Raw genomic sequence first — 13154 nt, 5'->3', positions numbered from 1 at the left:
GAAGTAATTTCTTGAATATATATAAATATTTTTGTTTTATAGTTTTGAAATAATGATTAATTTGCCTGTAGGAGGAAAATAATTCATGTTATTCAAGACCCAGGTCCTCCCACACAACTTCCCCACTCAGCTCCTTCAGACTAGCCAGCAGCAATTAGCACACAACTGGTGGAGCTGAGCTCATTACAGGAGCTACTTCTCAGTGAAACGCTGGTAAAAACATAGGAGCCATGTTGTGTTTCAGAATGAGCAGGAGATATTCAAGGTGTTGAATCAGGAAGTAACATTTCTGTTAAGTCATATCTGATATATGTAGCATTTTTATAACAACTCAAGTTAACATAGTAACTTGATTGTGCTATAAAACTGCACTATGTGTCTAGAAAACATAATAATACCGCCTCTTTATGTGATTATTTGGTGGAAGAATCAATGTTGATGGTAGAAATGGAGTGAAACTGACTGTCACCGTGACAACGGTTTGTTTTTGGTGGATTTGTTTGCTTTAAAGAACCGACTTCTGTCCTTTCTCTGTGATAAATATATATATATAACCTATTTCTGTATTTTTACATGTTAATTCTTTTCCGCATTAGATACAGAATAATGTGTAAAGTAAGAAAGATGGTAGAATTAAATAAGTTCATTCTTCTGCCTACCTGCTTCTCAAACAAAGTTTTCTAAATATATAATCATAATATTTGAATCGTGGATGTGAATATGGTTCAGATAAAGTAAAACTAATGAAATTTGCACCTTCTGCTGATAATTTGTTAAAAACCTTTTATGAATCTCCTGCAGGATCTTTTCTGAGTTCAATAAGTTCAATTTCTTTTCAAAGGAAAATTTAGAAAATCAAGCTAGAAATGATAAAACAATAGAGCAAAATAAATTCATAGTTAAGGATTATTTTCTGAACAATTTATTGCAAACAAATAATTTTGTCATAAACCGTCCAGGAAGGAAGTGACATCACTGGTTAGAAAACAAACTTTAATGGCGTTTCTTTCAGTTGTGGGCACAAAAAAAATTACATTTCTGAAAGTAATGAAGAAAATAAAAAGCTCTACGCGTTTAATCAAGCTTAAAAAACAAAAAATGTCCAAGGTAAATGTTGAAAATAATCCAGATTAAACTCAGTTTGGTTTGCAGAGACGGACAGAGGGACCTGCAGGTCGGCTCTGAGGGAACGGCGGCTCTGGAGTCTGAAGCGGTCTGATGCTTCCTGGCGCCGCGGCGTGTTTGTCTCTGCATGGCTGAGTGTCCCGGGGGCGGATTACACAATCATTTCCAGGTGTCGCGCGTATTCGATGACCTGCTGCGCCAGCTCTGTGGAGGGGATGGTCACCTCCTCCGTCCGCTGCTGCTGGCTGGTGAACGTGTAGTAGCCGTCCCGGTTCTGAGTCCAGCCTTTCTGAGGACAAACGGGACAGAAACCTCATCAGGTCATCTGGTCGTTCTCTTCACAGCGTGTGAAAACACACAGTGAACTTTCTGTCCTCGTTAATGTGACATAAATGAGATGCATGTTAAGTTTTAAATGAGTTTTTTCCGTAACGTAAAATGTTTGTTTTACCTTCTTGGCGTAGTCGGTCATCTTTTTGGCCGAGTTGAAGAAAAGAACTCTGGTTGCTTCACTGAACTGGATCTGTTCGTAGGCCTTTTCTATGCAGCCCGCAATCTCATCACTGCAAGAGAACAAATACATTAACCTCAACAGGGCTGAAGCCACTAATCGTAATTAATCGATTATTTAAATAATTTTCAGCCAATTTAGAAAACGATTAACTATTAATTGGAGTATAGAGACTCAAAAAAAGCCATTTACAATCAGAGCAACCCCCCAGTTGCATATGCGCATTCACCAAACCCGTCTTATTCCAACCTAAGGAGCAGATTGAGACTATAGATTTTGGTAAAAACTGTGAGCTTTGCTGAAGTAATTAAAGACAAAAGTTCAAATCCATGCTGAGAGTGGAGCTCCTTCAATCAGGGCTCCTCCGCAGCTCTGATTGGCTGAGCAATGCAACGTGATCCTCTGATTGGCTAAGCAATGTAACGTGATCCTCTGATTGGCTAAGCATTGTAACGTGATCCTCTGATTAGCTAATCAATGTAACGTGATCCTCTGATTGGCTAAGCAATGTAACGTGATCCTCTGATTGGCTACGCAATGTAACGTGATCCTCTGATTGGCTACGCAATGTAACGTGATCCTCTGATTGGCTAAGCAATGTAACGTGATCCTCTGATTGGCTACGCAATGTAACGTGATCCTCTGATTGGCTAAGCAATGTAACGTGATCCTCTGATTGGCTAAGCAATGTAACGTGATCCTCTGCAGCAAGTGATGGCAAAGCGGTGCGTCATCACGACTTTAAACAAGTGTCTTTACCTCCGCGCAGAGGCTCCACCGAACCCCTGAGACCGACTCACCGAAMCCCTGGGGTTCGACCGAACCCAGGTTAAGAACCACTGATCTATAAATATTTTCTAGCCAGAGCTCATCACTTTCAGTTTCACCTGGTTAAGATTCTGTAAAAAGCTCCTATTAAACATCTTTTGCAATCCAATTATCAGTCTATTAATCCAAAGAAATGATCGATAGATCAGCCCGACACCATTGATGTGTGTTAAACTTTTCACATGTTGACGTTAGAAGTCATTTTTAGCCTCTGATTCATTTTTTATTACAATAAAATAAAGCGCTCACTAAGGGAATGTTATGTTGTTGCATTTTAGGCAATAAAATGTTAATTTTCTTATTTGTTCTTCTAATATTGTATAAAAAGCTTAAGTGGTCTAATGAAAAATCTGTGTTTTTTAGCAGATAAATCAATTAATCCTCAGAATAATTGATCACTAAAATAAATATTGGCTGCAGCTGAAAGTGGCGCCATAAAAATAAACCTTCAATAATATCCATTAATTTACTGCTCAGCTCTTCCTCTCTCCAGTTCATCATCATGAACACTGCTGACAACAGTTTTCAGTGTGGAAGCTGTAACTGAGTGAAGAACAGTCAGACCTAGTCATTAAGAATGAAAGAAGAGATGCAGGAAGTCACCAAATTCATGGGTTCATCCGATTCTTACCGGATGGTGTCCAGCAGAATATCTATGAAAAAGTTGTAACTCTCAGCTGGGATGTTTCCTTTGGCGAGGAAAACCTTGTTGTAGCTTCCCTCCATCAGGTACTGAGACGACAAGAGAGGAAGGATTAATTACCCGTATCAGGTTGGGTTGTTGTGGACATGGAGCTGGAGGGAGCAACATTTTAGAAACACCACATCCACCAACAGCAGGCATTAGATCCTGAAGTTTATCTTTAAATCTTTTACATTTTTACCTGATTATACATGAAAATGAGCAAATACATTTTACTGAAACACGGAATAAAACAGGCCATGAACCAAACCTGCTGATGCAGCGATGCTTGTGTCACAGTATGAAGAGGAAGGTCGAATAATTACAATCTGTAGCAGATTTACAGAACCTGATGAATCTGCATAAAGCTTAAAAACGACCAGCTGGTAAAAAGCTGCAAACAGATTTTGATTAATTTCATCTGCTGTGTTCAAACATCAGGAACATCTGAGGCGTTTTAAAGTGTCAGGATAGAAGAGAACATTTAAATGTGCTTTAGTTGAGGATGTTACACTATTTATATTGTTTTACATTTAAATAAAAACTGTATTTTTTCTCTTTAAATATAAGAAAAAATGTGAAAGAAATATCTTTTTTTTAAATAAAAATTATTTAAAAATATTGTAAAATAAAAACAAGGAAAAGTTTTTTATATAAATAAATGAAAAAGTTTGGCAAGGCATCTTTGACACCTTTTCAGGAATATTTGGACAAACTGTTCATCCATCACCACTCATCTCTCTCTTTGGGGTGGCTCCAGCAGAGGCCTCCTTCAGCAAACATCAGAGAACTGTGTTGGCTTTCTGCTCTCTTCTAGCTAGAAGACTCATTCTTCTTCRATGGAAGGATCCACATCCTCCAGTATATGGACACTGSCTAAGAGAAGTTATGTCTTACATTCATTTGGAGAAGATCAGGTAYACTATTAGGGGATCTGTTAACAAATTCTTTGACATTTGGCAGCCATTTATATCTTACGTAGAAACAATTTCGGCAGATAACTTTGTGTAATGATCAAATGTTGGCTCTTTGTACACAAACCTGTGCTTTATATCGACTGATGTATGAATACAAGGTGGATTCATGTCGGGGCAGTAGATCCGGTATGGGAGGGGAGGGGTGGGAGGGATTTCTGTTGTGTGTTTCTTTGTCAGTTTTTTGTTTGTGATTTATGTAAAAAAAATAATAAAAAGACCTTGATTAAAAAAAAAAAAAAAAATGAAAAAGTTATAACTTATTTAAAAACAAAAAAACGGTTATTTAAAAGAATAAGACAAACTGTACTTTTAAAAATAAATTGTTTAGATAAAAAAGAGAGAAATAAATATTGTTTGTTAAACTAAATAAAAGCAGTTTAGTTAAAAGAAAAACTGTTCATTTTGTAAATGAAAGCTAAAATAATTAAAAACATTTTTTGTAAATAAAAGAAAAAATTAAGCTGTTCTTTTTGTTAATAAAAAAAATTAAAGCTGTTCTTTTTTTCATCAAAATAAAAAATAAACGTTATTCTACTTGTCAGAATAGATTAGATGAAAGTTTAATTCAAAGTTTGTGATTAATAATAGTACATCCCTATGTTCCTGCTGCTTCCAGGGATAAATGACCCCACCTGTTCTAGGGAGACGGGATGTTTGATGTAAATGTTGGTCTGAATGTCTCGAGCGCTCAGTCTCTCCAGCTCTGTGTGAAACTCAGACACTCGGTTCTGAGAGAGCAGGAAGAGCAGGTTGAGTCCAAGCAACTGGTGCATGTAGGCGGCTGAAGGAAGTTCATCCCTAAAACATGACGACAAACAAAAACAAAATATGTACAATAGAAACTCAAGTATTCAGAATAAATTCTCACAAGGAAGTAAAAGACAAAACATGGGAAATTACTTGTAGTCAAAGTAGTAACACTTTAGCTGAGCCATATATCGCTCAAAAGACGGGATGTCTTTCTTCAGGATGCTCCACAGGGCTCCGATCTCAAGGACATCCCCTGAAACACCAGTCAGTTCTGATTAAAACTAATATTTCACTATAGTGTCGTCCATGACAGCTGGAGCTCAACACGATTCTGTTTACTTACTAGCTAAAATGAGCTGCTGCTTGGTGATCGCAGAGCCACTGGTGGGTAAAAAGTTCAGCTCCAGCAGGGAAACCTGCAAAAAAATGATAAGCAAAGGATTGTTTACTTCAGTTTTTATCCAAACAAATTATATTTCAACTGACTGAGTGGATGGTTACCATGTTATTATAATTTGTGTAATATTTTCTTTAACTAAAACCTAATTTTAAAAATCAAAGAATTAAAAAGTGTAAGAAAAATGTACCCAACGGACTAAATTAAACAATTGACTCAAAAGTAAATAGACAACTACCAAGTAATAAAATAATTTTTAAAATTCCTGCAAAAATAACTCTAACAATCAGATTTTTTATTATAATCTCAGATTTAATCAAAAGGTATATTAATTAATTTTAGGGTTGAGCTTTTACAGTAAAAAGTTCCATGCATGTATAAACGCTTTTATTGCTATGTTTTGTGTAATTTAGCATTTAAATTATCTGTACAAGTTATAAATACATCTTCTTTTAAATATACTATTCCATATTTAAGCAGATTAGATTGTTTTTAATGCCGACGCTCCTCATATAACATATTATACATTTGTTTATCGAGTTGTAATTAGAATTTTAAAGCGATTTTTTAAAATGCCTTAGCGTAAAAATACAAATAAAAGTTATTACAAAAGTAAATAAGACGAGAATCAAACGTAGATAATCATAATAACTGCAAAACATTACCTCTGCTAAGCTAAGCTTGACTGTTAGCATGCTAGCTATGTTAGCTAATAGCGCTCCAGCTTCAGTGTCGAAATAAATCCCAATTTTACTCAAACAAAAACAAATTAAATAAACCAGACAGATCTGTCACCTTCAGCTTGCTCAGAAGGTCCCCACATTTATTCAGGTTCGGGTTTTTCTTGTTCCACTCAGCTTTCAGAGTCTCATACAGCCCCGCTGTCTCTTTCAACGCCATGGTGAGTCTGCAAAATGTACGACACCGGGCCACAGTCATACGTTAGGAGGCGTTGCCAAGGGCAGCATGTAACTGACGGGTTGCTATCAGCCCGGAACGTTAAAACAGTCCGCCATATTGGGAAGGGAACCTGAGAGGTCTGTTGATTACACAGGATAATATAATATAATATAATATAATATAATATAATATAATATAATATAATATAATATAATATAATATAATATAATATAATATAATATAATATAATATAATATAAACAGAGGGGGTCAAAGTCACAAACATCTATTGTGTAGACACACTATTTTTGTGAGACATAAGTAAACAGGACTGTTTTACTGTATCTATCTTTTTGCGTGCATTTATTGCCAAAACTCTATTTCGTTGTTGTCATATTTGCACCTCTGCAGAAGTATATCTACCAGGTCTTGCTTGAAAAAGATATTTCTAATTTCAATGAGACATACCTGATTAAATAAAAGCTACATACATATTTCCATGTAATATTTTTAGTTCTGTGGTCTTGCCTCTGAAATGACATGGGGTCTTGATCATTGTCACGCAGTAACAGTGTTTGATTTTTTTTATAATTTCTTGACGATCCTACTGTACAATTCAAATATAATGTGTTTAAGTTGCATCATGGCAAATATGTAAATGTAATTGCCAGTGATAATGAGTTACATGGCAGAACTATTAACAAGTCACACTAGTTAGTTCTTCATATTTTTATTGTGAGATTTTCGAGGAGAACTGGAAGTCAGTTTGATTTCTTGTAGTACAAACCTCTGCCGGCAGGTGGCTGTAATGCGCTGTAAACATGGCTGCCGAGCCTTGTGAAATACGAAGAAGACGCTGATGACGAATGTTCAGCCAGTTGATCAAGATGGCGGCGTTCTGCGCAGATCGGTGGCTGAATGATTTGCCAAATCACACTATTTTCAAGAAGATACGAGAGAGGCTGGACCCGGAGTCCGAGAGAAATGAGAAGGAAACGGCCAAGAACCTGACGTTTTGTCTGGGTGGAGACTTTTTCCTATGGGACGACTCTGAAGGCGTGTTTTACACCACAAACCTGCGGCAGCTAAACTCCGCGGAGTCCGAAAGCAGCGGGAAGTACCAGACGCTCCAGTGCATCAACCCGCCTCTGTTCCAGGTGTGCCAGCTGCTGCTGAGCCCCACGCAGCACCTCGTCGCGCTGGTCGGCCAGAGAGGGGTTTCGGTTCTGGAGCTCCCTCAGCGGTGGGGGAAGCGGTCCGAGTTCGAGGGCGGCCGGGAAGAGATAAACTGCAAGACCATCCCGGTGGCGGAGCGCTTCTTCACCAGCTCCCCGTCGGTGAAGCTGCGACAGGCGGCTTGGTACCCGAGCGAAACCGACGAGCCCCACCTGGTTCTGCTCACATCCGACAATACCATCCGATTCTACGCGCTGAAGTCGCCGCACACGCCGGCCAAAGTGCTGCCCGTGTCGCAGTCGGAGGATGAAACCAGCAGCCTCCACCCGCCGGTTCGCTCCTACGCCGCATCTCTGGGAGAAATTGCAGTCGCCTTCGACTTCGGTTCGGCTTCCGGTCCTCCGCGGCAGCTGGCGGCGCAGTGCTCCAAAAACCAACCGGTGTATCCTCTCTACATTCTCTATGAAAACGGGGAAACCTACGTAAGTTACACCAGCTATGCAACCGGCCTCAGCGTGAGCAAACCGGCCGGACCACTGCCCATGTATCCCGCCGCGGAGGACAACTACGGCTACGACGCATGCGCAGTCTTGTGCCTGCCATGCGCCCCCAGCATCCTGGTGATCGCCACGGAAACGGGGATGCTGTATCACTGCGTGGTGCTGGAGTGTGAGGAGGAGGAGGAGTGGATCCGAGGCTCGGAGACGGTTCCGGCTCTCTACGTGTTTGAATGCGTGGAGCTGGAGCTCACACTCAGAGTGGCAGCGGAGGAGGACGAGCCGCAGGAATTTGATTTCACCTGCCCCATCAAGCTGCACCGGGACCCGCTGTGTGCGCAGCGGTACCACTGCACCCACGAGGCCGGGGTGCACAGCGTGGGGCTCATCTGGCTTAACAAGCTGCAGAAGTTCCTCCAGTCCAACGAGGAGGACAAGGACAGCCTGCAGGAGCTGGCCGCGGAGAAGCGCTGCATCGTGGAGCACATCCTCTGCACCCGGCCGCTTCCTAGCCGCCGCTCGGCTCCGGTCCGCGGCTTCCTCATCGTGTCTGACCTCTCTCTGGGAGCCACCATGATCTGCATCACCTCCAGCTATGAGTGCATCATGTTGCCCCTGCTCAGCTCCATTCGCCCTCCCTCTCCGCCGCTGCTTTGCTCCGATCCGGGTCCCGGTTCCGCCAGCTCGCCCCTCCGCGGCCTGGCTAGCGACTCCTTCGAGCAGCACATCCGTAGCATCCTGGCGCGGAGCTCCAACAACCCCATGGTGCTGAAAGCTGGTGACAAGGAGGCGTCCACACCGCCGGCGGAGTGTCTGCAGCTCCTCAGCAGAGCCACGCAGGTCGTCTTCTTTTTCTTTGGTTCTTAATGGCAGCTAGCATCCATCCACCAGTAGCTGCGTCTCCATTAACTATAAGACTACGCAAATGGAAATTAGAAAATAAATGTGCTTAATGGAAACACTTAAATTTCGCGAAAAACTCTTGTTTTTCCATAGAGAAGTTTTTGCGCAAGTTTAGGTGTTTTTTTCAGCCATATTTAAATAGTTATTTTGCAAAACTGCGTCATCGGAGTCACGTGATCAACAGCCGGATGTTACCACTGGCATAAACAACGAAGGCGTGATTGATTTTTTTTTAAATATAGGCCTATGTTTTTCAGTAGCACACATGTGGGAAAATCTTTAATATTTGGCTAATGTTGAAAAAATTAAATTTTGCATTAAAACAACATTAAAATCTCAAACTTGTATAAGAGGAAGTCAGTAAAATACTTTAGTAAACAAATATAACTAAAATATCTTGTACATGTTTTCTTTAAAAAGTTTTCTACTGATGTATAGTGAGAATTTTAACCCTGCATTCATCTTTTAATAAAAAAAAGAGTAACATAACCAACAAAATTCATAAAATGTGATGTGTAGGTCCAAGTATTGAAATACACTTATTCTGCAGGAAAAAGTTTGGGATTAGACGTTTAATTTAACGCAGATGGTTTAACAGGATGATTCTCATTATGCCCTTCAGATTTATCCAATGGTTAAACGTTGATTCTGCCATGCAGGTGTTCCGCGAGGAATACATCATGAAGCAGGACATGGCACGCGAGGAGATGGAGAGGAGGGTGAAGCTCCTGACGGGTCAGAAGGTCAAGCAGGTGGAGGAGCTGGCGTCATGCCGGGAGGAGAGGAAGAGTCTGACGGAAGCGGCGGAGAGGTTGGCCGACAAATACGAAGACGCAAAGTATCGTCAGGAGGCGCTGATGAATCGGGTGAAGAAGGTTCTGTGCAGCCTGCAGAGCCAGCTGCCCGTCCTGTCCAACAGCGAGAAGGACATGAAGAAGGAGCTGCAGAGCGTCAGCGACAAGCTCAAACACCTGGACAACTGCATCCGGCAGGTGAACACCAAGCTGGAGTACCAGAAGACGCAGGTGGACAAGGAGATGTCCGCGTCCAAGAAGGCCGTCCCGCTCAGCGCGCAGCAGAAGAAGGTGGTCCAGGACGTCCTGAGGGAGCAGGGACAGCATATCGGAGACATGATGAAGCAAATCAAAGACATCAAAAATCATTTCAGCTTCTAAATGCTCCCAGGATGTTTCAATGTTTTGGTTTCACTCACGTTTCTGTCATTTGTTGAAAAGCGATGCCAGAAATTACAACCATTTTCCTCACAACTACATATTTTTTAATTACCATGTGTGCCATCTTTGTTCATTTCAGTAACTAAGAGCAGAAAAAAGACATGTAAATACATTAACACTGAAGAAAAATTACTATTTTTGATGTGACTTGTTAACTTTTAGAATGAAAGAAATAAACTTTCTTAGTTTTCTTCTGTTCTTGCTGAAACATGTGAACCACTTCTGGTTTGACTGTTTATAGACACATATGCAGGATTTCCCCCAGAAATCTATCTGAGCCTGGTGGTCGGGGTGCTGGGCTGGTTCACTGTTTCTGTGTTAAGACATGTGAAGTTGACAGAAAATTATGGAAATAAAATATAGAAGTTGATTAAATAAAATTAGTTGTTCTAGGTTTTTTTTTTTTTATGTAAAAAATAATTTAAGAAACGACAATTAGCCTGGTGGGAGGCAAATAAAGCCTGGTGGTCTGCCAGGCTTATAATACTCTGGGGGAAATCCTGTAAATATGTATATAAAGTATAAAGTACTTTATTTATACATCAGACTCCTTAATCTGGGATCAGATTCTGAATTTTGTACCACTAACGAGCAAATGTGTGTTAGTATGACAATAAAAGATCCTTGAATCTTAAAGCTGCAGTATGTAACTTGTATACAAAATATGTTTATACATATTTGTTAAAACTGTCACCATATAGTGACAGTTTATGAGACATAATCTGAAAAAAATGGAGCTCCTTTGCCTTCTGGTGTGTTAACTAGCTAAGATGAGCCTAGCGCTGTTACTCCCCTCTACTGTTTTCCTGTAGCTGTAAGTTGTTTCTCCACCATTAGCACATTTAGCAGCACATCCATGAGGTTTATTGACAATTCAGTGAATCCAGAAATTTACACAAGTTAATGAAGCAACACTTCATAATAAAGTTACTCAAGTAAAAATACTAAATACTTGTTTAAAATGGTTGCTCAAGTAAATGTAACTAGTTACTTCTGAACTCAGCTCATATTAAACTGTCACAACATGGTGACAGTTTTAACAGATATGCAAAAAAAATGATACACTGCAGCTTTAAAGTGTCGAAAAATATCAAAGATTAATCACTAAATTATTAGCATATCTAGGGGCATTACAGAATTAAATATCTAACACAGAGGAATCCAAACTTCAGTTAAATGGGCCGTACATAAATTAAAGAAAGTATCCAACCATCCATCCATCCATCCATTTTCTTACACCCTTGTCCCTCAGTGGGTCAGGAGGGTTGCTGGTGCCTCTCCAGCTAACGTTCTGGGCGAGAGGTGGGGTCACCCTGGACAGGTCACCAGTCTGTCACAGGGCAACACAGAGACACACAGGACACACAACCATGCACACACACACTCACACCTAGGGACATTTTGGAGAGACCAATTAACCTGACAGTCATGTTTTTGGACTGTGGGAGGAAACCGGAGTACCCGGAGAAAACCCACCATGCACAGGGAGAACATGCAAGTAGTTACTGGAAAGAGATGTGTAAATTATTCTAGATCCAAAACTTAAAAAGGGCTCTGCAGGTTTGCCTTATTAAAAATAATTTTGCTACATTTCTAGGCATCAATCGAAAAAAAAATATATATATATATATAAAAGTTTAAACAACTCTAATGAATAAAATCAGGACTTATGACACTTTTTCTTTGAATTCATTAAAAGCAGATTTTTGGTGAAACAAAGTTGCCTTTTGAGTGAAAGTCTAGTTCCTGAAGAAAATGCAAAAAGAGAATCCTTTGTGTTAAAGCCAATATTTTCTATTTTAAAAGACTATTTTACTTGTTTGTGATCATTTTGCCTAAATTTATTTTGTTATCCTGAAATCAAGGACCACACACAATCAGTCCTGTGGCCGCAAATGGCCCCCGGCCCGCACTTTGACTTCATTTTCTGGTGAAAACTCGTTGAAATGTATGAAAAGGAAAACCTTCCTCCACCAGATGTCGCTCCTTCCCCGCAGAAGATGGCCGCCGCTCTGCTCCCACCTCAGCTTTGAGGAATCCCCCGCATGTCCGCTGCTGCGTGACGTACGAGCGGAGACCCCGGTTTTGTTGAGTAAGCTCTGCTGTTGGGGTCATCTGCTGCAAACCTGTTTCTCCCTCTGTTGCTGCAGTGTTGATGCCCAGATGACTCTTTTCAGTCAGGCATTGTTCGAACTGCCCCAGAGATTTTCCTTCACTCTGCTTTCTAAACACGCTTAAAATACACAAATAAGCGGAGTTTGTGACCATATAAGGTTCGTTTCTGCTGGATTTTATCTTGTTTTGCACATTAGCTCAGATTTTCCTTCTCAAAACATACAGTGGAGGGTGTGACGTTCTTCCACTCAGACCTTTCAAATAGGGAAATCTTTCATAAAGGTACAGTGGGAGCTAGCGGACCCTAGGAAAGGAGATATTAATAACTCTCAGGACCGGCCCACCACATTCTTCACATGTGAGTCACTGTAAGCCAGAGAGCAAACGGAGGAAAGCGCTGGGTTGCCTCTGTTTCTCATTTGAGCTTGTTTCCACGCAGGAGTGGAGCGTCATTAGGAAACCTCGGAAATCCTCGTGGTTTTCCGCGGGATTCTCGTCTGGTCGCTCATAGTTACGAAGTTTAAACCCAAAAACCAAGACGGCCAGTCATTACTGTAAAAGCATTAGAGCAAAACTTAGCTGAGATGAGGTTGAACTAATACAGTATGAGAGAGGGAGGTAGAGGCCTCACATTATGGCAAGCTGTTATAACATAAAATCTGTTTCCTCATACTGCAAAAACACAAAATCTGTTGGCATGAGCCAAAACTAGCTTAAAAATAACTCTTCAGCAAGATAGAGGAGCTTATTTTAAATAAATATTGATTATTTTTAAAAGTTGTACTTCCACTTGTAGATTATTTCACTTAGAATACAGAAAAAATTGCTTACATAAAAATAAAGAAATCTAATAATAAACAATCATTAATAAACAAGCTCCTTTAACTTTCTGAAAAGTCACCTATGAGTTAGTTTTGTCTTATATCAACTGTACTAATATAGTTGCACTAGACTAGGTTTACAGTGCACTTACAATCCAGATATCTGACATTGTTTTATGACTATAAACATAATAAATTAAGATATCTCCAATTAAATTTTGACCAAACAAAATACCAA

At 40.2% G+C, this 13154-nt stretch overlaps 2 protein-coding genes across 3 annotated transcripts; one reads left to right on the top strand and one right to left on the bottom strand.

Annotated features, from left to right (window-relative positions):
* Positions 1–900: 900 nt before the first annotated feature.
* On the bottom strand, positions 901–7039 carry psmd8 (proteasome 26S subunit, non-ATPase 8). Of its 2 annotated transcripts, none has more exons than XM_008426458.2 (8): positions 6957–7039; positions 6066–6177; positions 5217–5289; positions 5024–5126; positions 4756–4921; positions 3096–3196; positions 1577–1688; positions 901–1414 (listed from the first exon to the last, which is right to left on the bottom strand). In XM_008426458.2, exons 2-8 carry the CDS (start codon positions 6168–6170, stop codon positions 1277–1279), a joined length of 798 nt encoding a protein of 265 aa, XP_008424680.1. In that variant the 5' UTR covers positions 6171–6177; positions 6957–7039; the 3' UTR covers positions 901–1276. The 2 variants fall into 2 exon arrangements, with proteins under 2 accessions (XP_008424680.1, XP_017163872.1); XM_017308383.1 differs by having other exon boundaries at positions 901–1410.
* nup88 (nucleoporin 88) lies at positions 7027–10611 on the top strand. Its single transcript, XM_008426459.2, has 2 exons — positions 7027–8682; positions 9405–10611. Exons 1-2 carry the CDS (start codon positions 7036–7038, stop codon positions 9918–9920), a joined length of 2163 nt encoding a protein of 720 aa, XP_008424681.1. The 5' UTR covers positions 7027–7035; the 3' UTR covers positions 9921–10611.
* The last annotated feature ends 2543 nt before the right edge of the window (positions 10612–13154 follow it).

The sequence above is a fragment of the Poecilia reticulata genome, linkage group LG13 (assembly GCF_000633615.1).
Source record: "Poecilia reticulata strain Guanapo linkage group LG13, Guppy_female_1.0+MT, whole genome shotgun sequence".
Taxonomy (NCBI): Eukaryota; Metazoa; Chordata; class Actinopteri; order Cyprinodontiformes; family Poeciliidae; genus Poecilia; species Poecilia reticulata.
Note: the sequence above shows the minus strand (reverse complement) of the source record. Positions and strands in the feature narration are given on the sequence as shown.

Bases quoted from the DNA above. Each gene is read 5' to 3' on its own strand.
- psmd8 (XM_008426458.2), bottom strand. From the start codon at position 6,170: ATGGCGTTGAAAGAGACAGCGGGGCTGTATGAGACTCTGAAAGCTGAG. The intron at 5,290-6,065 runs GTGACAGATCTG...ATTTTTTTGCAG, and splicing joins ACCTTCTGAGCAAGCTGAAG to GTTTCCCTGCTGGAGCTGAA. The intron at 1,415-1,576 runs GTAAAACAAACA...GTTTGTCCTCAG, and splicing joins TGACCGACTACGCCAAGAAG to AAAGGCTGGACTCAGAACCG.
- nup88 (XM_008426459.2), top strand. From the start codon at position 7,036: ATGTTCAGCCAGTTGATCAAGATGGCGGCGTTCTGCGCAGATCGGTGG. The intron at 8,683-9,404 runs GTCGTCTTCTTT...TCTGCCATGCAG, and splicing joins TCCTCAGCAGAGCCACGCAG to GTGTTCCGCGAGGAATACAT.